General features: G+C 47.9%; 7 protein-coding genes across 8 annotated transcripts; all 7 read left to right on the plus strand.

Moving 5' to 3' along the window:
* Positions 1-189: 189 nt before the first annotated feature.
* LOC6590585 lies at positions 190-6,289 on the plus strand. The gene is made up of 2 exons (XM_002016488.2): positions 190-3,612; positions 3,675-6,289. The coding sequence occupies exons 1-2, from the start codon at positions 190-192 to the stop codon at positions 6,168-6,170; spliced, it is 5,919 nt and encodes a 1,972-aa protein (XP_002016524.2). The 3' UTR covers positions 6,171-6,289.
* Positions 6,290-6,917: 628 nt separating this feature from the next.
* On the plus strand, positions 6,918-10,640 carry LOC6590586 (endoplasmic reticulum metallopeptidase 1). Its single transcript, XM_002016489.2, has 11 exons — positions 6,918-6,983; positions 7,044-7,569; positions 7,621-7,795; positions 7,853-7,937; positions 8,157-8,277; positions 8,343-8,497; positions 8,558-8,941; positions 9,002-9,182; positions 9,239-9,567; positions 9,638-10,138; positions 10,194-10,640. The coding sequence occupies exons 1-11, from the start codon at positions 6,963-6,965 to the stop codon at positions 10,359-10,361; spliced, it is 2,646 nt and encodes an 881-aa protein (XP_002016525.1). The 5' UTR covers positions 6,918-6,962; the 3' UTR covers positions 10,362-10,640.
* Positions 10,641-10,764: 124 nt separating this feature from the next.
* LOC6590587 (endoplasmic reticulum metallopeptidase 1) lies at positions 10,765-14,297 on the plus strand. 2 transcript variants are annotated; one of them, XM_002016490.2, is made up of 12 exons: positions 10,765-10,916; positions 10,971-11,481; positions 11,538-11,712; positions 11,777-11,861; positions 11,924-12,044; positions 12,105-12,259; positions 12,317-12,700; positions 12,755-12,935; positions 12,993-13,177; positions 13,240-13,383; positions 13,446-13,946; positions 14,005-14,297. In XM_002016490.2, the coding sequence occupies exons 1-12, from the start codon at positions 10,887-10,889 to the stop codon at positions 14,170-14,172; spliced, it is 2,640 nt and encodes an 879-aa protein (XP_002016526.1). In that variant the 5' UTR covers positions 10,765-10,886; the 3' UTR covers positions 14,173-14,297. The 2 variants fall into 2 exon arrangements, with proteins under 2 accessions (XP_002016526.1, XP_026842283.1); XM_026986482.1 differs by lacking the exons at positions 10,765-10,916; positions 10,971-11,481; positions 11,538-11,712 and having other exon boundaries at positions 11,849-11,861; positions 11,910-12,044.
* A 273-nt stretch (positions 14,298-14,570) lies between these two features.
* On the plus strand, positions 14,571-18,114 carry LOC6590588 (endoplasmic reticulum metallopeptidase 1). Its single transcript, XM_002016491.2, has 12 exons — positions 14,571-14,647; positions 14,711-15,227; positions 15,279-15,453; positions 15,508-15,592; positions 15,728-15,848; positions 15,912-16,066; positions 16,131-16,514; positions 16,569-16,749; positions 16,810-16,994; positions 17,075-17,218; positions 17,282-17,785; positions 17,852-18,114. The coding sequence occupies exons 1-12, from the start codon at positions 14,627-14,629 to the stop codon at positions 18,017-18,019; spliced, it is 2,640 nt and encodes an 879-aa protein (XP_002016527.1). The 5' UTR covers positions 14,571-14,626; the 3' UTR covers positions 18,020-18,114.
* Positions 18,115-18,948: 834 nt separating this feature from the next.
* LOC6590215 (endoplasmic reticulum metallopeptidase 1) lies at positions 18,949-22,467 on the plus strand. The gene is made up of 11 exons (XM_002016492.2): positions 18,949-19,579; positions 19,648-19,822; positions 19,888-19,972; positions 20,110-20,230; positions 20,296-20,450; positions 20,518-20,901; positions 20,960-21,140; positions 21,206-21,390; positions 21,447-21,590; positions 21,659-22,165; positions 22,243-22,467. The coding sequence occupies exons 1-11, from the start codon at positions 18,976-18,978 to the stop codon at positions 22,408-22,410; spliced, it is 2,709 nt and encodes a 902-aa protein (XP_002016528.1). The 5' UTR covers positions 18,949-18,975; the 3' UTR covers positions 22,411-22,467.
* Positions 22,468-22,889: 422 nt separating this feature from the next.
* On the plus strand, positions 22,890-26,550 carry LOC6590216 (endoplasmic reticulum metallopeptidase 1). Its single transcript, XM_002016493.2, has 12 exons — positions 22,890-22,913; positions 22,984-23,512; positions 23,570-23,744; positions 23,811-23,889; positions 24,036-24,156; positions 24,212-24,366; positions 24,441-24,824; positions 24,894-25,074; positions 25,137-25,321; positions 25,382-25,525; positions 25,583-26,074; positions 26,311-26,550. The coding sequence occupies exons 1-12, from the start codon at positions 22,890-22,892 to the stop codon at positions 26,476-26,478; spliced, it is 2,637 nt and encodes an 878-aa protein (XP_002016529.1). The 3' UTR covers positions 26,479-26,550.
* Positions 26,551-26,812: 262 nt separating this feature from the next.
* On the plus strand, positions 26,813-27,240 carry LOC6590217 (protein PRY2). Its single transcript, XM_002016494.2, has one exon. The coding sequence runs from the start codon at positions 26,910-26,912 to the stop codon at positions 27,156-27,158; it is 249 nt and encodes an 82-aa protein (XP_002016530.1). The 5' UTR covers positions 26,813-26,909; the 3' UTR covers positions 27,159-27,240.
* The last annotated feature ends 471 nt before the right edge of the window (positions 27,241-27,711 follow it).

The raw sequence follows: 27,711 nt of genomic DNA on the forward strand, positions 1-27,711 counted from the left end.
TATATGAGACGGTATATTTGAGCGATAAACAAGCGATAACAAGATGCCGCCGCTTTAAAAAAAATCTAAAAAAATTTCTGCCAGATAAAAAAATTTAAATATAAATACAATTCAAGTAAGTAAAATCAGAGACGGGATACCGATACAATAGCTAAAGTACATATCACCCCTAGATGCACGTCGATGACAATGGCCTCGAGACAGACAATGACTTTGGAATTGCGCGAATCGCTATTGACCAAATTGACAAATAATTTGGTGGAGATACGCATGCGGGCCCTGGAGCAGGTTGAGACGCGATTCTTTCGCTGCTTGATGCTTCACGAGAAAATCGCGGTGAACCCAGTGTTTATGCTCAAACAGCTAATACGATGGTTTGGCTGCAAGCCCCCCCTGGCCGCTGACCGTGTGCTGGCCATTCTGAAGGACTTGCTGCGCTCCGAGTATGCCGAGGAGGTGGTGAAGAAGATACCGCATGAGCGGCTCTCTGCGGAGTTGGACAAGATCAAGAAGATAATACGGTCCCTGGAGTCCACGCGAGCAATGGAGTTGCTGGACGAATTACAGCTTTTGCTGCCCGATATATATTTAAACCATAAGCCCACCCCGCCGCCATCGATCAGTGAGGCCGAATTGACGAGCGAGACTGAGTGCAGCTGGAAAGATCAACTGGTGGCGAGATTCCAGCCAGAAGACTTTGAACCGGCCTGGACACAACCGTGCACGGAGGATGTGGTCACCATGAAGGCCATGATCGACATGGAAGACCCGGATGCCGAAATGCATGAAAAGCTTACCAAGTTAACAATCAAAATGGGCGACTATCCCAGCGAGTATTTCCTTCAGGCGCCACACATTTTCTTCAAGCTTGTAAAGATTCAGGAAAGGGCAGACTCCAATCTTCTCAATGTGAATCGGGCCCTCATCAAATATCTGCTGCAGATGCAGAGCAGTATAGAGGTGCGGAAAGCCACTCTTAGCTATTCCTGCAGCATCGACCCACCAGACGCTCGCCCCAAACAGCTGCGTGTGGAAAGTGCCCTGTGCTTCCTCCTGAACAGCTGCACCAAGCTGTTGGACCCGGTTCTGCATCAATTTACCAGCCAGAATTGGCTCATCCTGGAACTAATTATGACGGCTGTACGAACCTATAAAGCTCTGTGTTGTCCCGTCTCAAACTTATTTATAGAGCGGCTAGTCGGCCTAGTCAAAAAGGCCCATACATTTTGCTACAATACGGAAGGGAACGACCTGGCAAAACTGGTGGATAAACTCGCGATGCCCCGTTTGCAGTCACTTATTTGCAATGGCCTGCTGCATGATTCAATTGCGTTGAATATAACCTACGACATATCCATGGACAGAAATCAAGCCAAATTACGGCTTCTACCTGTCATGATGGACAGCACCTATATGATGTGCATGCCAGAACGCGAACAATCGATCAAGAAACTTGTCTCTGCTATTTCACAACCCTCAACGACGGATAAACAGCTGAGTAGGCTATACAGGGGCTATAATCTGGCCATCAATCAATTAAATCCGCTCAAAAAGATGACTTCAGAGGACGTACTCCTACTACAGAAGCACATCTGCCTGGTCGTCAACCAGTTGGGCAGCCACAGTTTGCTGAAGGAGCTCTGCGACGCCCTTCTAGACTGCATTCTGCAGTATACCAAGAACCCAAAATTGCGTAAGGAAGCCGAGAGCTTGATGTATAGTCTGATGAACATTCGCGATCCAGAGCTGCGCGGCCACTTCTATCACCTTATGTGGTATCCTTGTGGTTTGTTCTTTCACGCAATCGTTCAAAACAGCGTCTATCAGAGGGGCTGCAGTAATCTGGAGCTGATACGTCAGCGTATCTTTGGACTGCCGCTGAACACCAAGCTGCTACGTCAGTTTGTTTTGCAGAGCTGGCTAGAAGATAAATGGGATAGGGTCCGAGTCTGGTGCTTACAGTACCTGGACATGCTACTCAATTTGACCTGCACCCTAAGAGATAATGACTTCAGTGCAATGTACGAATTTCTTCAACCCGTGATGGTTCCCCTTATGATCTGCCGTTCCGTTACGAACAGTACCATGCACAACAAATTATGGAAGATTGTTTGTCCGGCCGAAGGAGATGTGCTTCTAAAGCTGCGCGCAAACGTCTGCTACCTATTCCATCCCGATCCTCAGATAAGAATAGAGGCCGCGGCTAGACTGGCTTACATCCTGCAGTACGTTTCCAAGGGCGACGAGAAAAAGGTGCAGGGAAAGATATTAATTTATGACTTCGGATGGGTGCAACCACCTCGGCTGTACCAAAGCATTTTCCCGGCGACCACCGAAGAGCCCTTTCTGGGAGAGCGCAGCGTGGACGCCCTACTGCGGCTGCTGGAAACCAAAGATCTCAAGCCAGCTATCAGAAAGTCGTGTCTGACACAGCTAAATGTTTTGTTGCAGAACTGGAAGGCCTGCGAGCACTTTTCGAAAACAAACAAAGGCTTAATAGTGGTCATGCAGGCTTTATACATTGGTCGCGCCAACATAAGAAACTCGGAACATGCAGATAATCTACTGACAACTGTGAGTATTCTGATCAAAATCCATTTTTACAACAAAGTCTTTCTGCAAGAGTCGGGGTCATCCTCTGAAATGTATTTACTTCTAACGTCGCTCCTCTTTGAAACTGCTAACGATCTGGAGTTTCGGGAGAGTGTCCTCATCTGCCTATTCCAAATGCTCTTCCACGAACATATGACGGCCACCAAATCGAAGCTCGTCTTGGATGTGGATCTTAGTTCTTTGATCATCCCCATAACATATGAACTCGATCTAACTGAACCACCGTGCACCGCCACGGAGGGGCTGGCCTTGGAGCATACCCTTCGGCAGACCCATTTCGGCCAAGATGCCGACAGGGCTGCCCAGCATTGGCGGCTAAATACGGCGATTTTCATATGCGGGACCCTGGAGGATATTACGCTGGAAGCGATCCAGAAAGTGGACATCAAGGAATCGCTAAAGCTGACGGCTGCGGATCTTGCCCTGATCCAAGCATCACAAGTCGGCCCACAGCTGGGTCGCCAACTCACGGCAGCCAGCAACTGCAGCAGCCACGACGAACTCAAGCAGATTGTGGCAAAAATCCAGATATATCTGGTGCTGCTTCGCACTAGTGTGCCTGAAGATGCGGGAATCAGCCTGTGGAACTTTATGCACAAGTATCTGCGCGTAGCCCCCGCAAACGCAGCCGATCGAGAGGTATACATGTCCGTGTCGGAACTGTGCCTGAGCTGCATTCGCTTCGGTGTGCAACATGTATGGAGCGGTCTCAATCGGACTCTGAAACTAGACGCACTCCACAGTTTTCTGTTGATATTGTACGATCGCACCACCGACCTGAATTTGCTCCAAGCGATCTGCCAAATCTTTACAGCTCTGCTCGAGGCCAAGATGCAAGTCCCCGCTAAAATTAGCTGGCACGGACAGTTCTTTATTCAGCTGAGTGCCGTGGCCAGGACTCACTTTGAGCTGCGCCAGCTACTGCACGTGCGCTGCATTCTCAGAGTGCTGCATTTTGTCAGCGAGCGGGACCTGATGTTTAGCGACGATCAGCTGATGGTGAGTGCCAAAACAGATTCTTCCGTATTTCGACTTAGCTAAGACATCTATTACCTTTGCAGTTCTATATCCGACACTTTGTGCAACTTTCCTCCGACCTGAGAAACCCCACACAGACTGGATCTCAGTGGCAGCGGGACTGTCTACACATTGTATGCCAGCTCCACACACGGTACTTGGGAAAATTCGCAACGACTGCCACATCCGACGATAGGGATCAGTTAGCCTACAAGATAATTACGTATCTTTTGGGACTGTGCGGGCACAGTGATGGACAAGTGCGTTCACTGGCTTGGGTAGCGATAGCCAGTTGGCTATCCAATAGTGGCTCCAGCGCGGGAAAGATCTTGCCGCACCTAAAGTTTCCGCCTGGTGATCTGATTGAATGCTGTCTGTCTACCATGCAGCATGTAGCGGAAATGATGCTGGTACGAGAGCTGGCTGGTCGTATGTTTATAACGCTGATGCCGCAAATGGATGCGGAGAAAATCATCGAGCTACTGCAGCGTCATAACTTTCTGGAAGATGCGCATTACGCTTTGGAAACGCTGCATGTGACTCCCTGGCTGGACAAACACGCACACGGAGAGAAGAACTCTTGTGGAATAATCAGCTGTTACATAGCTATTTGTTCGCGTCTGGTGGTCCTCAAGCCGACTTGGTGTGCCCTGCTCTGTGAGCACAGATTTATGAACTGCCTCAGCGATGTGATGAAGAGGTCGCCGCCACCACAGAATTTCTCGGATGGCTTTCTGGAGCTGTGCGCTGATATCAGTGAACTCTATGCCCTTTGCTATTCTACTAACTTCGAGTTCTTGCAGCGCAGCATTTGTCGTGATCCCGCCCTGCTGCAGAGCTACATAACGCTGATAGATACTATACTGGACCTGGAAGAGCCCGATCGCTTTTTGACAAGGTTTATTAAGCTATTTCTGGTTTTCTGCAAGGACCCCAACGCATATGACTTTTTGTTCGAGCAGCTTTACATTCGACCCACTATTTTAATCGAGATATTCCTATACGGAACGAATCTAAAGCACAAGGGAACATCTCTCCAGCAGCACACTCTCTCGGCTTTGACTATGGTGTGCCTCAAGGCTCAACATGCACCTGAACATCTCAATTTTGTGAAGAAAATGGAAAAAGCCAGCTTGCCGGTCAGTGTTGACACTAAAGATAAGACTATGAATGAGCAGAACAATATGAATGCCTTGAATAACCAGCTAAAGCCGAAGTCGAACCGAAAATTTGCGAAAGGCGATGCAAAGCTTTCTTCGGTTACAATATGCCACGATGGTTTGCCTGTTGTCAGTGCAGTGGTGATCCTCTTTCAATGCCTGAACCGTCTTTTTGATCATTATTTCCCAGCTAAGACTTTTAACTTCTTGCACCCTCCCGGAACGGGTCATGTGCAGATCTGTGAAGTGCTCGGAGCATTGCTGAAGGTCTCGCCCTATGCTATTGATGTCGCTCAAACGCTTAAGCTGTTGGATCGAGTGTTGGGTCTGCTCGACGCCTTTCTCAGCGACCTCGACATTGGAAACGCCACCACTTATGTGAAGCGCGTTGGCGCCCACAAGTCGCGTGATATACTGAACAATCTTGTGTTGCTGCTTAACATGATGGTGCAATGGCACAGTTCACCTTACTCAGTGATCAACGAAGCATCGGTGGCAGTCATATTTGTACGACTGCAGATACGCATTTGGCCCTGGTTGTCGCACTCTCCACACCTAAAATTGCTTTGCGTTCAGCTGGCCATGTCCCTCACCGAGTACTCATTGGAAATGTGCAAGCATAGCTCCTTGTTGCTGTCCGGACAATCCCATTCGCTGCTGCAGCTGATGGTGCGGGTGGCTGACTACGAGACCACCAGGAAGGAGACTCCCAACGCCATACCCAATCAGAGTCTAGTTCCTGCTTTGCGTGTGATGGTCAACTGCTGTGCCTGCCTCGAGGGTCGTCTCAGTCTCTTCAAGATGCATGTGTTGGACATGTTTGACACGATTCTGCCCGCCACCGTAAGCGGGGCTCATGCTTCCAAGATCGGACCCGCTGCTTTGCTCGCATGGCTTAGCTTTTGGGAAGTCTACTCGCGCTATGATAGTGGTTCCAAGATCTGCCATTTGCATGGTCTCATCACTGCTATCCGGCGCATGCCACCGCTCAGCCAGGGTAGGATTCTCTGCCTTCGCATCCTCCGCAACATGAGCTTCTCCGTTGGAAATCGCCTGCCACTAGTAAACAATGCCGACTTTTTGTCTATGCTGAGTGACATTGTCTCCCAACCGGTCAAAGATGTGGATGGTGGCGGGGACGGCAGCCTAGAATCATATGAAGAGCACAGCTTGGTGGTCCTGATTCTGTGGAAACTCTTCTGTTTCATAGCAAAGTACCAGGCCATTCTGCGAGGCACCAAATTGATGAAAAAGTTGTCCTGCCTCCAAGAGAAACTGGCCGTCTTTAAACAGGAGCGTCCGGGATTTTTCCAAGAACTATCTCATGCCGCAGAGCTTGAAGAACTGCTGGAAAAAGTCATTGAATGTATGGAGAAGTAGCCCGCCAATGTCCACCCAGTATCTGAATAAAGTACAAACCTATTGCATAGTTATACATACCATGTTATTTGCATTATAAGTACAATTGCTTCTTAAATAAGACACCTTTTAACCATTAACCTTGTACTTTAAAAATCAGATATATCATAGTCGAATGGAATTCTCCTCAAAAAAGGTACTCGATTACGGCCCTGCCAGGGGGACATGCGATTCTAATCTCTTCTGATTTATTGTATTCTAATAAAATTCAAGTGATAATGGTTGTTTAGGTTTTTCCAGCTGTAAATGCTTTCTTATTGTGATTTACGCTTACGACTCGTCAAAGTTCCATTCAACTCAGCCTCTGTAGTGTGAGGAATCTATAATTCTTTGTTGCCTCAATAAGAGGATGTACTGAGGTAGCGAGAGGTGTACTCGATAAACACAGCAACCGTCTAGAGATATAAAGATAGGCATTGCAATGCTCAGCATGTGGCTATTGGACAAACAAGCGTGCCAAAAACATTCCAATTTTAAAGCGTTGTAAAGATAGGCAGGGCAGGGCATAAATCTGCCATTATTTAGATACCACATTTCCCCAAGGAAAACTATGGGGTTTGTCACCACCTCGTATCAGGCGATATATTGCTAGCAGGAACCGATTTATCTTTATGGGATTCAAAGTGCGAATCAGTGCTGATAATATCCCTCTAGCTCCAAACTGAAGCTCTCAAGGCAGATATAGTCAGTGTTCCGACGACTGGACAAAGGCATTGTTAGACCTTTCTTAGCTCTTGCCAAGGACAGAACGCCATGAAGCTACCGAGCGGGAAGGTAAGTTTAAATATATGAATCCATCGCTTCTAAATGATTACCTGGTAATCTTTCTTTTAGGACTCCAGCAAATCCAAACATCATTCAGATGTCTCCCTCGTCCGGGTCTTGTCACAGCAAAAGCAGCTAAAATCAAGACTGCCCTGGTACTATGCACCTTCGTTCCTTCTTCTATGGGTGGCGCTCTTCTATGCCGTGGTGATCCCCCTTTATAATCGACTGCCAGACGGAATAAGCATTAAGGGGGAGTCCCTGAACCCCGGCGAGTTTGTGGCAGAGAGAGCACAAAGATGGCTCTACAAATACGATCGCATTGGACCCAAAGTCGTCGGCAGTGTGGCGAATGAGGTGACAACTGTTGCCTTTCTTGTGGATGAAGTGGAAAATATTCGAACGGAAATGCGCAGCCATCTTTACGAACTGGAGATTGATGTCCAGGCGCCATCTGGCGCTTACATGCACTGGAATATGGTGAATATGTATCAGGGAGTACAGAACGTGGTAGTCAAACTTAGCTCAAAGGGCTCCAACAGTATAGCGTACCTTCTGGTAAACAGCCACTTCGACTCGAAGCCGACCAGTCCAGGTAAGTGATTCTCCTCCGTTTCCATTGATGGATCTAAGCAAATGCGAACAGGTTCCGGAGATGATGGCACTATGGTGGTGGTCATGCTGGAGGTGCTGCGTCAAATGGCTATATCAGAGATGCCCTTTGAACATCCCATAGTCTTTCTGTTCAACGGAGCGGAGGAGAACCCTTTGGAAGCCTCGCATGGCTTCATCACCCAACACAAGTGGGCGCCCCATTGCAAGTAAGAAGAAATTGAAGATCAATTTGGGTTTGCGGCTAAAGAGGCTGTTTTCTACAGGGCCCTGATCAATTTGGAAGTCGCTGGCAGCGGAGGACGCGATCTGCTTTTCCAGAGCGGTCCAAATAACCCATGGCTTATGAAGGTATGTACAGACATGCATACTTTGTATCGAGTGTACACACTTTATAGAATGCTTTCGCTGAGAACGTGAGGCAATGAGCATAGTCATTGGCAGTTTATTAGCATTGTAAACGGTCATTGTGTGCCGATACTAAAACGCTTGATTGCCCCAATTTATTTGTTGGATAAAAGTGTGCCGAAAAATTACATGATTAATTGTCGTTTTATTTTCCCGTTATAGTACTACAACCAAAATGCCAAGCACCCGTTCGCCACTACCATGGCGGAGGAGATCTTTCAGTCGGGAATTCTTCCGTCCGACACAGATTTTAGAATTTTTCGCGACTATGGCCAGGTACCAGGTGAGCTGGAAAGCTTACAACTTCCATACACAAACGATAACAACCTCAACTCTATCTATCTATAGGTCTGGATATTGCCCAAATCAGCAACGGTTACCTATACCACACGAAATTTGACAATTTTGAGGCGGTTCCCGGTGATTCCCTTCAAAATACTGGCGAGAATGCACTCGCCCTAGTGCGGGCCTTTGCCAACGCCAGCGAAATGTATAACCCAGAGGTGGGTGGTGAATTTTACAACTATACTTGGACCTAGTCCACTAATCTAATATTACTGCAGGAACACAGCGAAGGCCATTCCGTGTTCTTCGACTTTCTGGGGCTCTTCTTTATATATTACACTGAGACCACTGGGATAATCCTGAACTGCGTCATTGCGGTGGTCAGCCTGGTGCTGGTTGGATGTTCACTACTGAGAATGGGTCGCGAGTCAGAGGCGACACTGGGTCAAATCCTAATTTGGTTCGGCATCATTCTGGGGCTGCATGTGGTGGGATTCTTCCTCAGCATTGGTTTGCCCCTTCTTATGGGCGTGCTCTACGATGCCGGAGGTCAGTCGTTGACTTATTTTAGCAACACCTGGCTGGTGATCGGCCTGTACATCTGTCCAGCTATGATTGGCCAGGTTCTCCCCTTGTCCCTCTACTACACATTGAGACGAAACGTAAGTTAGCTGAAGGTCGAGCCTTTCGGAAGGGCGACTAATGGTGAATTTCTCCCATAGGATAAAATAAGCCACCCGAATCACCTGCACATGAGTCTGCATGCCCACTGTGTACTCCTGGCACTGATCGCCATCATTCTCACGGCAATCAGTCTCAGGACGCCCTACTTGTGCATGGTCTCGATGCTCTTCTATGCCGCTGCCCTGTTGATCAATCTGATAAGCACCCTGCATGATCGAGGTAAGTACCTGGCCGACACATGTATTCTGCTTTCTAACATCTTGATTCATTTGAAGGCTACTATTGGGTGCTGATTGTGCAAGTTCTTCAGCTGATGCCGTTTCTTTACTTCTGCCACCTGTTCTACATGTTCCTGATTGTATTTTTTCCCATGCTGGGACGCTTCGGGCACTCCACTAATCCCGATCTTCTAATAGCGTTGATATGTGCCATGGGAACTTTCTTTGCAATGGGATTTGTGGCTCCTCTGATAAACATGTTCCGCTGGCCGAAGCTCATATTGCTAGGCCTAGGTGTCGTCACCTTTATATTCAGCATGATCGCTGTTTCAGGAGTGGGTTTTCCCTACCGCGCTAAGACCAGCGTTATGCGGGTGCACTTTTTGGTAAGTCCGTTTGCAATAATTATTTCCCCAGTGCTCGATCCAAATCTTATGATTTTCCATGTTCCTGCAGCACGTTCGTCGCATCTTTTATGAATACGATGGTTCCGTAAGCCTTAATGACTCTGGCTACTACTTTGACTTCCAGGATCGTCGTCTCTATTATCCACTCGAGGACACTTCGCTTAATCTTACAGGTTTGGTCAGCACGGAATCTGACTGCAGCAAGTATCTGATGTGCGGCGTGCCGTGCTTTAATCATCGCTGGTGCAAGACCCGCTCAAGCAGTCATTGGCTGCCCCGCGATGAGCCGGTGGCCATACCAGGTGCATCGTCATTGCAGCTCTTAAGCAAAACCGTTCTAGACTCTGGAACAGCCGTGCGATACTCATTTGAAATGTCTGGTCCACCACATATGAGCTTATATATACAACCCCTGGATGGGGTCACAGTGGAGGATTGGTCCTTTATTCGAAACATTCTGGACGAACCCGAAAAATACTCGGCGCCATATCATATATTCTTCGCCTATGGCAAGGACAGTACGCCATTGAAGTTCCACATTGATTTTGCGGTGAGTTCATGGGATTCTTTTGCAAAATTGGATTTTTATGATAACTATTTTTCAGATATCATCTGGAAACTTTGATGTGCCTGTCTTTGAGCTGGGATTTTCATCGCACTTTGTCAGCTATGATTTTGATCGTGACGCAGTTGGCTTGCAATTCATTTCCGATTTTCCGGACTTTGCTCATCCGATGGAGTGGCCTACGTTATTTGAACGCTATGTATTCTAAGTCCATGAAACTATTGTGATTGTCTCTTATTTCGTTTGTATGCCTTAACTAAGTAGATATTAACTAATATAATAGATTGTAGACCTAGATTATAGAAATCCACAAGTAATTTAACAGAATTATTCCTTCTACATAAGCATTTAGCAGAGTGCCCAAAAGTCGATCTTAGTTATGCATAGACTATATTCTGCCCCGATTGAAGTGGCCTTCGCTCTCGCGTTCTCTCTCTTTCACTTGATTAAAGATTTATTGATAAGATTTGCAGCAAACATCAAAAACGCATTTAGATTTGAAACTGCTAAGAAATCTACCACAATTCAGATACTACATATCTGCACTTGGCCCGAGTTATGGGAACTTTTGTTTGCCAGAGAGTTCGCCTTCGGGCCTCGGTCCCCTATCAAGGCACACACGACTCTATCTATATAGGCTTCAGAGGGAACAGAAGCAGCACCCCGACAACGTTCAGTTTAAAAAAATCCGGCCATAGGCAACGTTCCGTCTTGCGGAGAGTTTGCAGAAAATATGGAATCGAAAGCTCAAGGAACTGATAATGTAAGTTCATATATTTATATACATTTGTTATGCATTAATCACCATATTTTACAGGGCAACTACTCGGGCACAGTACTTTACAATGTGTTGTCCAAGGAAAGGGCACTCAGATGGAGACTCGCCTGGTACTATGCGGTGGCCTTCCTGCTCCTCTGGGTGGCACTCTTTTACGCTGTCGTGATACCGCTCTTCCATCGCCTACCGGAAAAAATAACCATTGCACAGGAGTCACTTAAACCCGGAGAATTTGTGGTAGAGAGAGCGCAGAATATGCTTTACCAATTCGATCGCATTGGACCCAAAGTCGTTGGCAGTGTGGCGAATGAGGTGACAACAGTTGCCTTTCTCGTAGATGCTGTACATAATATTCGCAGTGAAATGCGCAGCGATCTCTACGAGCTGGAGGTGGATGTGCAACAGCCAACAGGGTCCTTTACAATTGGGACAATGACCAGCATGTATCATGGCATCCACAATGTGGTTGTCAAACTCAGCTCGAAAAGCTCCAACAGCTCGTCGTATCTCCTGCTTAACAGTCACTTTGACTCGAAACCGAGCAGTCCAGGTAATCAATTACTCGTATATTGTTTCCATCACGTCGATAGTAATACAGTTGAACAGGTTCCGGCGACGATGGAACCATGGTGGTGGTCATGCTGGAGGTGCTGCGTCAAATGGCCATATCGGAAACACCCTTTCAACATCCCATAGTCTTTCTGTTCAACGGTGCCGAGGAGAATCCACTGCAAGCGTCTCATGGATTCATCACCCAACACAAATGGGCAGCCAACTGCAAGTAAGTATATATATATATATAATCGCTTCCGATCTTAAAGCTCTATTGTATTGCCTGTCGTCAGGGCCGTTATCAACTTGGAAGTGGCTGGCAGTGGGGGACGTGATCTACTATTTCAAAGCGGTCCCAACCATCCTTGGTTAATGCAGGTAATCTTTATATTGACCTAATATATTTGTACGACAATTCATTCTCAGATATATGATTGCAGTATTATAAACATCATGCTAAGCATCCGTTTGCCACTACCATGGCTGAGGAGATCTTTCAGTTTGGAATGCTGCCATCTGACACAGACTTTAGAATTTTCCGCGATTATGGTCAGGTGCCTGGTAAGATGCTCTTTTAAAGTTTTGAGTACTCGCTTAACACACTGTACTTCGTGTTTGAAGGTCTTGATATTGCACAAATTGACAACGGTTACGTCTACCACACTGTCTTTGATAACTTTGATGCCGTACCAGGACGTTCCGTACAGAGCACTGGTGAAAATGTCCTGTCGCTAGTACGGGCCTTTGCCAATGCCAGCGAGATGTACGACACGGAGGTAGGTCATCGATATTTAACCAAATCGTAGAACAAATGTATCCTCTATTTATAACAGGTGCATAGCAAAGGCCATTCCATCTTCTTCGATTTTCTCGGTCTCTTTTTTGTGTCCTACTCCGAGAAAACTGGGATAATCCTCAACTGTGTCATTGCCGTGATCAGCCTGATTCTGGTGGGAGTTTCCTTGTGGAGAATGGCCCTCGCGTCTGAGGTGACAGCTGGTCAGATATCTGTTTGGTTCCTCATCATCCTAGGGCTCCATGTGGTGGGGTTCGGACTCTGCCTTGGGCTGCCCCTGCTCATGGCCGTACTGTTCGACGCCGGCGATCGATCTTTGACCTACTTCAGCAGCAACTGGCTGGTGATTGGCCTCTATGTGTGCCCGGCAGTCATTGGCCTGGTGCTTCCACTGACCCTCTACTACACGCTCAAGCCAAACGTAAGCAGAAAGTATGTTAGTGGACCACATTTTTAATATCTTAATGTCATGCAGGGACAGTTAAGCCATGCCTACCATCTGCACATGAGTTTACACGCTCATTGCGTTATCCTGGCCTTCTTTGCCATCATCTTGACTGCAATAGGGCTGCGCATACCGTACGTCTGCATGGTATCGATGTTTTTCTATGCTGCCGCCTTGCTGATTAATCTGCTGAATTGCTTACATGATCGCGGTAAGATCTCTGTAGCGAGATTTGTTACCTTCTTGCTGAAGTTTGGCTTATTTGCAGGGTACTACTGGGTATTGATTGTGGAAATTTTCCAGCTGATGCCGTTCGTATACTTCTGCTACCTCTTCTATACATTTCTCGTGGTCTTCTTTCCAATGATGGGCCGAAACCGAGACTCAATCAATCCCGACGTGCTCATAGCCTTGATTTGCGCTCTGGGAACTTTTTTTGCTTTGGGATTTGTGGTAAGGAAGATTACATTTAGTCAGTGCCGCAGCCACTCCCACATTTGTCTTTTTCTTTGAAGGTTCCCCTAATAAACATGTTTCGCTGGTCTACTCTAGTATTACTCGGCCTTGGAGTTGTCACCTTTGTATTCAGTATGATTGCTGTCACGGACATTGGTTTTCCCTACCGCCCCAATACCAATGTGATGCGGGTGAACTTCCTGGTAAAGAGATCACATCACGCTTGTATTTACGGATATCTTATTTTTATCCCTCTTTTTACCAGCACACTCGTCGCATTTTCTATGAATACGATGGCTCCGTGAGTGTAAATGATTCTGGGTATTACTTCGACTACCAGGACAGGCGAGCTCTGCGCCCTCTTATGCATTCATCCGTCAATTTGACCGGGCTAACGTCCATAGAGCCCTACTGCGACAAGTACGTGGTGTGCGGTATGCCCTGCTTCTGGAGCAGCTGGTGCAGAGCTCTTTCCAGCGCTGCCTGGCTGCCCCGAGACCAGGAAGTTATTGCACCCGCCAACTTAAGGTTAGAGCTCTTGGATAAATCAGTTATCGTGGGGGGAAAAACCGTGAGATACGCATTCGAGCTGGCCGGTCCGCCGCACATGAGTCTGTTTATACGACCACGGAAAGGGGTCGTTATCGAGGACTGGTCCTTCATTAGAAATATGCTGGACGAGCCGGAGAAATACTCTGCGCCATATCAAATATACTTTTCATACGGCCCGAGCAGTGCGCCCATAAACTTTCACATTGATTTCGCAGTGAGTAGAGTTTATTTATAATGTAGACGGATGAGAGCTATAAACGTTTCGATTACAGACATCCGACGGAGATCTCGATGCACCGATCTTTGAGCTAGGAGTTGTGGGTCACTTCGTTAGCTACGATTTCCAGCGGGACGCCGAGAGTCTCAAATTCATGGCGGATTTCCCAGACTTCGTTCATGTTATGGAGTGGCCGGCATTATTTAAGCGATATATATTCTGAAATCTTGAAGATCTTTATAGACGTAGATACTAGATTATGTATTATTTATTGTGTCTTCCCCAGACGCTTGGAGTCGGGACTGAGATAAGAATTATCGCGTTAATATAACAAAGCGTCAAGCGTCACATCCATCGGACTTTCAGTCAATGGCTAATGATGACTAAGCTGTTAATCGCTGCTCTCGTGCGTCGGAATCTCCGGCTATATTGAAGTTGGGCAGTAAACTTCCTCCAATTTAGATACTCTGAACTGGCACATGCAGAGCCCGCCAATGTGAGGTGTGCCTTAAGGCAAAGCGACCACTACCAAAGTCGGCAGCAGCTCCATATCTTGCAGCGATACACGACCCTATCTTTATGGCCTTTAATTTGGGGTTTCAAGTCGATCTGCCCGCGGTTCAGACGTTCAGTTATGCGACGGCCGGACGTCGCTAGGGTTTGACTCTGCAGAAAAGATGGAAAAAAAGACTGATAAAGTAAGTATGAATTCTTGGAAAGACGGACTATTGAACTGAATAACCAGCGTCCCGCCCAACCAGGACAGCTCATCCGACGATGCGCTCGTCAAAATTCTGTCGGGGCCAACCGGAAACTCCCGCAGACGCAGACTTTCCTGGTACTATGCGCCCTCCTTTCTGCTCCTTTGGGTGGCGCTCTTCTATGCCATCGTGATCCCGCTCTATAATCGACTGCCAGACAGAGTGACTGTTGCCGACGAATCCCAGAAACCAGGACAGTTTGTGGCGGAGAGAGCCCAGAGACAGCTCTACGACTTCGATCGCATCGGACCCAAAGTGGTTGGCAGCATAGCCAACGAAGTGACAACGGTTGCTTTTCTCGTGAACGAGGCGGAAAAGATACGTGCCGAAATGCGCAGCGATCTCTACGAGTTGGAGGTGGATGTGCAGGCGCCTTCAGGTGGCTACGTGTTCATCGACATGGTTAACATGTATCAAGGCATTCATAACGTTGTCGTGAAACTGAGTGCCAAAAGCTCCCAGAGTGAATCGTATCTCCTGCTCAACAGCCACTTCGACTCGAAACCGAGCAGTCCAGGTAAGTGATTCTCCTCCGTTTCCATTGATGGATCTAAGCAAATGCGAACAGGTTCCGGCGACGATGGCACCATGGTGGTGGTCATGCTGGAGGTGCTGCGTCAAATGGCTATATCGGAGACGCCCTTCGAACATCCCATAGTCTTTTTGTTTAACGGCGCCGAGGAGAATCCCCTGCAAGGCTCGCATGGCTTCATCACCCAACACAAGTGGGCCAAGAACGTCAAGTGAGAATACTCAATAGAAACTAAGAAAATATCTTTACCGAGTCGTTGCTGCAGGGCTTTCATCAACCTAGAAGTGGGTGGCAGTGGGGGCCGGGAACTTCTTTTCCAGAGTGGTCCCAACAATCCGTGGCTAATGAAGGTGAGACATATTTCTGCGAAATGCTGCTGGCTTATGGCAGGCCACAAAATTAACTTTGAAGCCAATTTTACTGCCTATTTTATGGCCAGTTCGTGAAATGTCGGAACGTTAAAAGGTTTTGCTTCTTTTCTCTAGTACTATAGAACCCATGCCTTGCACCCATTTGCCACAACCATGGCTGAGGAGATCTTTCAGAGTGGAATTTTGCCATCTGATTCAGATTTCCGAATTTTCCGTGACTATGGAGATGTTCCTGGTGAGTAACTAAAACACATATGTATATGCCAATAATTGAATTGCAATCCATGTCTTTCTGCAGGCCTCGACATTGCCCAAGTTAGCAACGGTTACGTGTACCACACCGTCTTCGACACTTTTGAGGCCGTTCCTGGACGTTCTGTGCAGAACACAGGTGAAAATATTCTCGCCCTAGTGCGCGCCTACACCAATGCAACCGAAATGAGTAACCCAGAGGTCGGTTAGAACTCAATGTTGTTCCGATCTATGGATCCGATAATAATCGTATATTTTTTGACAGGAATATGATGAAGGGCATGCCGTATTCTTCGACTTCTTAGGTCTATTTTTTGTGTATTACACCGAGACCACTGGAATAGTACTAAACTGTGTCATTGCCGTGATCAGCCTGGGTCTAGTCGCAGTTTCCTTGTGGAGAATGGCCCGCGCGTCTGAGGTGACAGCTGGTCAGATATCCATTTGGTTCGGCATCATCCTGGGGCTCCATGTGGTGGGCTTCGCACTCTGCCTTGGGCTGCCCCTGCTCATGGCCGTACTGTTCGACGCCGGCGATCGATCTTTGACCTACTTCAGCAGCAACTGGCTGGTTATTGGCCTCTATGTGTGCCCGGCAGTCATTGGTCTGGTGCTTCCCCTGACCCTCTACTACACGCTCAAGCCAAACGTAAGTAGAAAGTATGTTAGTGGACCACATTTTTAATATCTTAATATTATGCAGGGACAGTTAAGCCATGCCTACCATCTGCACATGAGTTTACACGCTCATTGCGTTATCCTGGCCTTCTTGGCCATCGTCTTGACTTCTGTTAGTCTGCGCACTCCGTACCTGTGCCTGTTGTCGATGATCTTCTACTCGGCCTCGCTGCTGGTGAACCTGTTGAGCACTCTGCATGACCGTGGTGAGTGTTGTTCAAGGGATTTGCCGGAGATGTGCCTGGACTAATGAGATACTTCTTCAGGCTACTACTGGACCATTACCGTGCAGTGCCTTCAGCTGCTACCGTTTTGCTACTTCTGCTATCTCTTCTACACCTTCCTCGTAATATTCTTTCCTGTCCTGGGCCGCAATAATAGCGGCACAAATCCTGACTTGATCATAGCCCTTATCTGTGCCCTCTGCACCTTCTTTGCCCTGGGCTTTGTGGTGAGTGTGAAAGTTTCCTTGGGAGCCTTTACCTTTGCTTTTCTCGTTTTCATATCTACATGCGAGTATGTATCACACAGGTGCAATTTATTAACATGTTCCGCTGGCCAAAGCTCATATTGCTCGGACTGGGGGTGGTCACTTTCATATTCTGCATGATCGCTGTCTCGGATGTCGGTTTTCCCTACCGCCCCAAGACCAATGTAATGCGGGTAAACTTCTTGGTACGTATGGACTCCTCATATACATATGTACTTACAGAGTCTCATATTTTCATTGCTTTGCAGCACACACGCCGCTTTTTCTATGAGCAAGATGGCTCAGTGAGTCACAATGATTCTGGGTACTATTTCGACTATCAGGATCGTCGAGAACTCAATCCTCTGAAGGACTCCTCCGTCAACCTAAGTGGTCTGGCTCGAGTGGAGCCTGACTGCGAGAAGTACGTTATGTGCGGCATTCCGTGCTTCTACTACAGCTGGTGCAGTCAGCGTACGAGGGCTGGTTGGCTGCCGCGCGAGACGGAAGTGGTTCTGCCCGAGGTGGAGCTTAAGTTTGAGCTTCTGGGGAAGAGTGTCTCAGAGTCCGACAGAACGGTACGTTTTGACTACGAGCTGGCGGGGCCGCCCCACATGAACGTGTTTGTCCAACCACTGGGAGGGGCAAAGGTTGAGGACTGGTCCTTCGTCAGAACAATGCTGGACGAACCCGAAGAGTTCTCGGCTCCGTACCAGATATTCTTCTCCTACGGAAAGGATGACTCTCCGTTAAAATTTTACATCCTATTATCGGTGGGTTTCTGGTTTTATAAATCATCAAAAAAAGGAGATAAAGATTCATATTTTGAATTATTCTAGAAATCCGATGGAGATTTCGAAAGCCCCACCCTCGAGCTAGGGATTGTGGGACACTACGTGAGCTATGATTATGAGAGGGATCCAGAGGCTCTGCAGTTCATTAAAAGCTTCCCCGACTACGTCCATGTCATGGAGTGGCCATCGATATTTAAGCGTTATATATATTAGACCTATCATAGCTATAAGTGTGCCAATGCCCGTACCCATACTCATACCACTCGAAACATTTCCACAATAAAACGCGATCCATAACCTGCCTGAAACTGGCCATGAAAATGATTGCCTTCTTATTCTCACGGTTGCCGAAAATTCTGCTGCTGATTATGTTATCTTCACATCCCATTTGATCAAGAGAATATAAAACCGATACATTTATTCCTATGCTAATAAAATAAGGTACAGTTTACGTACCCAATTATTGTATTGCTTTTCATAGAACACGGCCCGCAATAGTGCCGGAGAAAATAAATCAATGAATTCGACTTTAGCCCTCGAAAGATTATAAAATCTATATGCTCGTGTGCTAGGCCATAAATATCGGGGGGGAACCGTACTCAACCCAGCATATCAGATCTGGTAAAAAGAACCTCGAATTCGCTTGAACTTCAAAAGCGTGTCCGTTCGGAAACCCGCCTGAAGCTACCTCTTCGTTATCAGAGTTACCAACACATACATTTGATTTCACTATAAATGTTATCATTATATCCCATTTGATTTAAGGACTATAAAACCGATACATGTACATAACGTAAAGCCTATATTAGAGGTTGATATCTTTGAGCAGAAACCAACTAGGAACTCACAGACTTTCACTCGATAAGATCGGTACATATGGAGGATTGGTATCGTATCTAGATGCTATGCAATGACAATAAATCAATAACTTCACCTTATTAAGATTGAACTCGAAGCGACTTTGGCCCCTTAATGGATTGTAAAATTCATGTGCATTGTACAATAAATCTCGTTGGTAAGGCGTGTGTGCCTATATTGCTTATGGGATCTCGGCTGCAGATAGCATATCCAGTCTGATAAAAGAGAACATTTTCGAGAAGTTCGCTCAGTTCTGCGCCACTTTTCGCCGTGATCTGATGGTGAACACGGCAGGCAGGGAATCAGGCAACATGGGAGAGAACAATACGGATAACTTTGCGGATGCCGTTCCGGAGTACACGGATCCAACAAACGGTTTTAAGAGCACCATGCAGCTAATGACGGACACGCAGGATAGCGAAGACACGAGAATCGACTTGAATGAGAAGGGTAGGTCACCCAAGCAGCTGCCCTGGTACTATGGGCCGGTGTATCTGCTGTTTTGGGTGGGTCTCTTCTTCGCCGTCGTCTATCCCCTCTTCAACCACCTGCCCACGGGGGTCAAAGTGGAGGAGGAGTCCGCCAAGGCAGGCAAATTTGTGGCACAACGAGCAGAGACCACTTTGCTAAAAATCGATCTGATGGGTCCAAAAATCGCTGGCGACTATGTGACCGAGGTACTCATGGTTCAGTTACTCCTCGAAGAGATAGAAAAGGTGCGTCAGGAGATGCGACAGGATCTCTATGAGCTGGAAGTGGACGTGCAGAGGGCACAAGGCGCCTTTCTCCACTGGCAGATGATAAACATGTACCAGGGCATCCAGAATGTGGTCGTCAAGCTGAGCGCCAAGAGCTCCAACAGCACATCTTACCTGCTAGTCAACAGCCACTACGATTCCAAGCCCAGCAGTGTGGGTAAGTCCATCCTCTCACCCGGTTTACGAATACTCTTCGGTTTTGAAACTCGAAGCTCTTTCCTGCAGGCACCGGAGATGCTGAGTTCATGGTGGTGTCCATGCTGGAGGTGCTCCGCCTGATGGCCATATCTGACGACCCTTTCCTACATCCCATTGTCTTCCTCTTCAATGGGGCCGAGGAGCAACCGTTTCATGGCTCGCATGGATTCATCTCGCAGCACAAGTGGTCCGCCAACTGCAAGTAAGTGGAAGCACCACGGATCATACAGCACTATGACCACTACAATTTTTGTTATCTTCTCCTAGGGCTCTCATCAACTTGGACTCCGCTGGCTGTGGCGGTCGTGAGCTCCTCTTCCAGGGGGGTCCCAACCATCCGTGGCTAATGAAGGTAAGTCGATATCGTGAATATTATCTAAATTAGTGCTTGGCGAACTGGTTTAGTGGCCTTGTTTATCTAATCTGCACTTTAAGCTCCCTCCAGTCGGCTCGCTTATCTAATGGAAACTGCGACCTTTTTTATTCCAGCATTACAAAAAGAGTGCCAAGCATCCGTTTGCTACCACAATGGCCGAGGAGGTCTTCCAGGCTGATCTTATACCCTCGGACACAGATTTCCGCATGTTCCATAACTTTGGACCAGTTCCAGGTGGGGTTTATTAAAAGATTGACACAAAATACATGAAACTTCATCGTATCCATGAATCTGATCAGGTCTGGATTTGGCGGGCGTCTACAATGGCTTTGTATACCACACGAAATTCGATCGCTTCAGTGCGGTGTCCAGAGACTCGCTGCAGAACACTGGGGACAATGTTCTGTCCCTGGTACAGAGTATCTCCAATGCTGAGGAAATGTACGACACTGAGGTAATATTCACTTTCTGAGTAGCCTTTTATTAAAGCTATTCTAAGCACACTTTACCTATCTTTACAGGCACACTCTGAAGGCCATTCGGTGTTCTTCGACTATCTGGGCCTCTTCTTCGTGTACTACAAAGAGTCCACGGGCGTGGCACTTAACATTTGCTTCTCCCTGGCGGCAATAATTCTTGTCTGCCTCTCGCTGTGGCGCATGGCCAGGGTGACGGACCAAAAAATTGGCACCTATGCCGGCGCCTTTGGAATTATGTTTCTGCTGGCCATCCTGGGATTCCTTCTCGCCCTGGGCCTCCCCCTGCTCATGTCCGTGTTTTATGACTCAAGCGATCGCACTATGACCTACTTTACAAACAGTTGGCTGGTCATCGGTCTGTTCATTTGCCCCTCCGTGATCGGCCTTGTTCTGCCGATGACGCTCTACCTGTCTCTTCGACCAAGCGTAAGTTGAGCAGAATAGTTTTAATTCTGTCACTAAACTCTTCCGATTTATATTCCAGGAGAAGATCCCGCACGCCTACCACCTGCAGATCGCGGGACACGCCTACTGCATCTTTTTGGTTGTGCTCTGTATACTACTCACGGTGGCCAGCATTCGCACTGCCTACCTCTTATTGATCTGCATTTTCTTCTATGTGTGCGCTCTCATTATCAACCTGCTGAGTCGTCTCCATGATCGAGGTAAGTTGGCGGAGGGGACTCGAATCCCTTAGGAATTCTTTTAATATATATCGTTTCTTTTCAAGGCTACCTTTGGTCCCTGGTTCTGGGCGCTTGCCAGATACTGCCGTATCTCTACTTCACCTACTTGTTCCACAGCTTCCTGGTCATCATCATACCCATGACCAGTCGCAAAGGCATGGAATCGAACCCGGACATGTTCGTTGCACTTCTGTCTGCCTTAGGTTCGATCTTGTCAATGATTTTTGTGGTAAGCAAGTGATGCCACCTCGTGGGGATTATAGACAGCATTTAAGCTCTTTCCAGGCCCCTCTGATTAATCTGTTCCGACGACCCAAGAGCATGATAGGCGGCCTTGCGCTGGTTATGTTCATATTCTGCATGATCTCCGTCTCTGAAGTTGGATTTCCTTATCGGGCCAAAACAAATGTTATGCGTCTGCACTTTCTGGTGAGTCGGTAGCATTCCAATCGAAGCAACTCCCAACTCACCGGAACTGTTCTTTTCGATCTCTTTAGGAAGTGCATCGAAAGTTCTACGAGTACGATGGATCCCTTAGCCTGGAGGACAGCGGCTACTACTTTGACCTGCAGGACAGACGCCTGGAGGAGCCGCTGCGTGACAAGATCAACCTCACAGGATTCACGCGCCTCGACGAAGAATGCAAGAAGGAGATGAAGTGTGGCATGCCCTGCTTCAACCACCGCTGGTGTGCCGCAGTGGAAGATGCCCACTGGCTGCCCCGCGATGAGCTCGTCGAACTGCCCGATGTCCCCACCGTGCTGGAGCTGCTGAACAAAACCGTTCTAGTAGGGGAGTTCGATACACGAGTTCGATACGACTTCAAAGTGTCGGGTCCGCCTAGGATGAGTCTGTTCGTGATGCCCCTTGATGGGGTGAAGATCCTAAAGTGGTCCTTCCTAATGGGAATGCTGGATAACCCGGCCATCTACAAACCGCCGTATCACATCTTCTTTGGCTACGGTAGCGACGACTCACCAGTTGAATTCTACTTCGAGCTGAGGGTTAGTATTGCAAAAATTCTTCCATCAGGTGAGAGTTTATCTAATACGGGGAACTTTCGCATTCCAAATGTTTACAGAAAGACGATGCCAACTTTGACGTGCCCCTGTTTAAGCTGGGCGTCTCCGGGCATTACATGAGCCACCTCAACAAGCGGGATGCGGCCACCCAGAAGTTCCTGGATGATCTTCCCGATTTCGCCCATCCCATGGAATGGCCGACCTCCTACGAGCGATATATATTCTGAGAATTCCTAGTGTAGAGTTGTGCTATGTACATATGTATGAATAAACGATTAGTATAATAAAACGGAAACTGAACTGGAGACGATTACTAATTGGCCGTTACCGTTCGGATGCGACACAATGAATCCATAAATCCGCTATTAACTGCTTTACGATATGGGGCAAAGTTGGGCGTTATGATTTCCCCTAATCGGCCTCACAAAAATCGTCACGTTCACGTTTTGGAATCAATCTACATAGTACGTACTCATGTACATATGTATGTTCTGCGAAGTATTGCCAAGAGTTATATAGATTTTATATATGTATGTTGATTAGTAATTGTGAAGCCATTAGGGCCATTAGGCCATAAATATCGAATATCTTTATACTATGCTGCCGATACCAATACTACAACCATAAATGCAAAAAATACCATTTTAAAATAGGATGGCCATGGCAGACCAGACCCTTGTTAGTAGTACTCTGGCTGTAGGCAGAAATGGGCGCTCCAACGGATGGAAAGGTATCGGTGTGCCTCCAGATTTTTCTGGAATTAGTCACGGAATGAGTAATATTTATTTCCTTTTCTGCAGACCATTCAGGCTACGAGCATCGGCTCAGACTCTGCCAACCTGATCATTGAGCTCGAGGGGCGTGAAAGGGCGGCCAAGCAGTTTCCCTGGTATTATGGCCCCACCTACCTCCTCTTCTGGGTGGGTCTTTTCTTCGCCGTGGTCATACCACTCTTCCAGGCGGTGCCTACGGCTCTGAAGATCGCCGAGGAGTCGGCCAGTCCGGGGAAATTCGTGGCCGAGCGAGCCCAGGGCATACTGCTGTCCATCAGCCAGATGGGACCACGAGTCGTGGGCGACCATGTCAATGAGGTGACTATAGTGGAATATATGCTCGCCGAGATAGCGAAAGTCCGTTCGGCAATGCGCGACGATCTCTTCGATTTGGAATGTGAAGTACAACGGGTCTCGGGGTCTTATCTTCACAATGGCTTGGTCAACCACTACCAAGGTGTGCAGAACGTGATCGTAAAGTTGAGCACGAGGACGTCCAACAGCTCCTCATATTTGCTGGTTAACAGTCACTACGACACCAAGCCCGGATCGCCGGGTAAGTGCAAGATATAGTCCTATCAGAGAGCAAAAGAGATAATTCCTGACGGCCCAGGTGCCGGCGACGATGCCTACATGGTGGCGGTAATGCTGGAGGTTCTCCGACAGATGGCCATATCCGCTGATCTGTTCCTGCATCCCATTGTGTTCCTCTTCAATGGGGGCGAGGAACAGCCAATGCTGGGCTCCCACGGCTTCATCACACAGCACCGATGGTCCGCCAATTGCAAGTAAGTGGACAGACCGCCACCGGACTCTGAAGATTGCGAACAAAAAACAAAACACTTTCTTCCTAGAGCGCTGATTAACTTGGACGGCTCGGGCGGTCGTGAGCTGCTCTTCCAGGGCGGTCCCAATCACCCGTGGCTGATGGAAGTAAGTAACTTGCCTCATTCACCCGATGACTACTACTTGCTTTGTTCTACGAGTATTGCTTAGATATGAACGAAATCGGTATCGCCTGTCTGGCAGCCATTTTATCTAATCGGATTCTACTTTCAACCTTCAAAATATCGCTACAGCATTACAAAAAAAGTATCCCGCACCCGTTCGCCACAACCACGGGCGAAGAGATATTCCAAGCTGGCCTAATACCTTCGGACACCGACTTCAGGATCTTCCGTGACTTTGGCGTCGTACCGGGTATGTGACACGTGTCTTGTTAATTTAGTTCAATTTAAGAAATATCTTCTACTAGGCCTGGACATGGCTGGCATTTACAATGGATTCGTCTATCACACTGAGTTTGATCGGTACACCGTCATATCCGGCGGCGCCCTCCAGAGCACTGGGGACAATGTGCTGGCCCTAGTTCAAAGTATCTCCAATGCCCACGAGATGTATGACACGGAGGTAATCAATGCTCGATATCTCCTCATTTGATTACTTCTTTTCGGACACTCTTAACGCCGCACTGCTCTTTTCAGCCGTACTCTGAGGGCCATTCGGTGTTTTTCGACTTTATCGGGCTCTTCTTCGTGTTCTACAAAGAGTCCACTGGCGTGGTACTCAACATCTGCTTTTCTATTGGGGCCATGCTGCTCGTCTGCCTCTCCCTGTGGCGCATGCGCAAGGTGTCGGGTCACGCCGTTGGAACCTTTGCCGGCGCGTTCGGAGTACAATTCCTGTTGGCACTTGCCGGTTTCGTTCTGGCCCTGGCACTGCCCCTGATCATGTGCGTCTTGTACGATGCAGGAGATCGTACCCTGACTTACTTTAGCAACAGTTGGCTGGTCATCGGTCTCTTCATTTGCCCCTCGGTGATTGGCCTTATTCTGCCGCTGACCCTCTATCTGACTCTTCGGCCAAATGTGAGTTGTCCAAAACAAAATACTCAGGGGACCACGACTAAAGCTCCCCATGATTGACACACCTTGCAGGAGAAGATCACGCATGCCTACCACTTGCAGATCGCGGGGCATGCCTACTGCGTCCTCCTGGCGGTCCTGTGTCTGGTGACAACGGCTCTAAGCATCCGCAGTGCCTACTTATTCCTCATTTCTATCGTATTCTATGTGGGAGCTCTGATCATCAATCTGGTGACCCGTCTGCATTGCCGAGGTAACGTTAGTTACGTTAATTATTTGTTGTCTCTGATGGGATGAGTATTTCTTTATTTCCAGGATACTACTGGTCCTTCGTGCTCGGAGCTAGCCAGCTGATGCCGTTCCTCTACCATGCCTATCTATTCCACATGTTTATCGTGATACTCATACCAATGGTCGGACGATTTGGTGTCACAACCAATCCCGACACCATCATAGCCGTACTGTGTGCGTTCGGCACGATTCTGTCCTTGTCTTTTGCGGTAAGGAAGCAGAACTATCCCTCAACTTAAAGTAACTGAACGCCTTATGTGTGTAAGCAGGCTCCCCTCATAAATATGTTCCGGCGACCCAAGAGTATGCTCGGAGGCTTGGCGCTGGCGATGTTCGTGTTCTGCATGATCTCCGTCTCCGATGTTGGATTTCCCTACCGCCCAAAGACCAATGTGATGCGTGTAGATATGATGGTGAGTCGACTAATGTTTACCAAGAAATGCCACCAACTGAACTGTTCTATGGAGTAGCAAGTGCACCGCAGATTCTTCGAGCACGATGGATCCATGAGCTCGGAAAACAGCGGCTACTATCTGCATATGCTGGACAGGAACAAGGACGGGCCTCTCCACGATACGATGAACCTCACTGGTCTCACTCGCCTGGGCGAGGACTGTGACTCGGAGCTGATGTGTGGCATTCCCTGCTACCGTTGGTGCTCCGCTCGCAAAGAGGCGCGTTGGTTGCCACGGGAAGAGCCCGTGCAGCTGCCGTACCCCACTGTTCTGGAGCTGGTTAACAAGACTGTCCTGGCCAGGGGCGATCAGGCCCGCTTGGAATTCCGGCTGTCAGGCCCTCCCAACATGGGACTCTTCTTCAAGCCCCGCAGTGGAGTGAAGCTGCTGAGATGGTCATTTGCTCAGGGCATGCTGGACAACCCCGCCACGTATAGGCCACCGCTGCAAGTCCAGATAACCTACGGCATAGACAGCACTCCCATTGAGTTCTACGTGGAACTATCGGTTGGTATTACTATTTAAACTTTACAAGGCTATTTAAATGTTTGCAACCACAGCAATGTCTGTCCGTCTCCATCTCAAACTATCCTAATAGAAGCTCTTTCAGAGTCCAAAGACTTCTAAAAGTAGTTTTATAGTTGGTATATTAATATGATTCTCGATTATAATCAGGTTATCATTTCTAAGCCCCAGACTTTTCCGAGCGTTCATTCCATCTTCATTCTGAATTGATTTTGCAGAAGGACAATGGAAATTTCGATGAACCCATTTGCGAGCTTGGCGTCTCCGGGCACTACGTGGGTCCCAGGGTCGAGCGGGACGCTTTGAGCGAGCAGTTCCTGGCCACGCTGCCCGACTACACCTTCTCCATGCAGTGGCCGAGCAGCTACGCACGTTATATATACTAAGAATGTATTAATTTAAGCGCCAGATTAAGGAGATCTTGTATAAGTAAAAGTAAAGGTACCATAAGTGTGGGCCCAGACATTGACTTGCTCAACTTTAAAAAGGCCGACTAGCATTGGAAGGGGAATGTGGAAGTGGAAGTGGAAGAAATGATGCATTTCAACACTTGACAGCCGCAAGACTAACACAACACGGGAGCGGAGATGGGGAATGAAGAGCAAACAAAGAACAATGGAAACATTTGCGCAAACATAGGCCCGGCCCGCTCGTACAGACCTGTTGCATTCGGCCCTTGGCAGGAAAGGGGTTGGATCACGTATAAAAAGTGTGCCATGGCCCACAGATAGACACACTTCGAGTTGAGCAGCCTCCAGCAGCATCACAACCAAGCAAGCCCCAAGCCCCAAGCCCAAAACAAAACAAAAAATACAATATGAAGTTCTTCGCATTCGTCGCTGTCTTCGCTGCTGTCTTGTCGCTGGTCTGCGCCCAAACGCCGACAGGAACTGCAACTCCGACAACAGCGACATCGCCGACATCACCGACATCGCCTACGACAACCACCTACACGTACACGACGTCACCCACTTACACCACCCCAACCGTCACGGTAACAACAACAACCGCCAAGCCCTTCAAGCAGGCGCTCTTGTCGCTGCTGTTCAACAAGAAGTCCGGATAGAGACCTGCCACTCCGACCACCGATCCCGCCGATTAGTAGGACGCCAATGATTTGATAAGCCAAACAATAATAAAAACAACAAACAAACACAATCCCACACTTGAATACTTATTCCCCCATGGCCGAAAAGATGTTCTTTCACTGAGCGTAGCATCTCCGGTTCGGTTCTTTAGCTCTCTGGGATAACTGATATTTGCTCAAGTGTGGTGGGGCCTGGCCCATCACTAACCACTAACGCCTTTCGGCCATTCGTAAAGACCAATCATGGGATAGAAATTGAGATGCATCTGTCTCCGCCAAAGGTCAAGCAGTACGAGCACTCGCACCGTTCAGTAAGTCAGTAAGCCAGTGAGCCAGTGAGCCAGTGAGCCAATGAGGCAGACTTTATCATGGTCAGGTGGCCGTCATAGTTGTGTACATCATAATGATCATCGAAAATCGGACTCTGAATGCCACGCCATGGGTTAAATGTCTAATGATTAGCTGACAAATTGATATAAGCATTTAATGGTGCTGTCCTTGTCTGCGGCAGCGTGAGGATGAGGAGTTATGA

This window comes from Drosophila persimilis, unplaced genomic scaffold, assembly GCF_003286085.1.
Source record: "Drosophila persimilis strain 14011-0111.01,24,50 unplaced genomic scaffold, DperRS2 tig00000002-arrow-pilon, whole genome shotgun sequence".
In the NCBI taxonomy this organism is placed as follows: domain Eukaryota; kingdom Metazoa; phylum Arthropoda; class Insecta; order Diptera; family Drosophilidae; genus Drosophila; species Drosophila persimilis.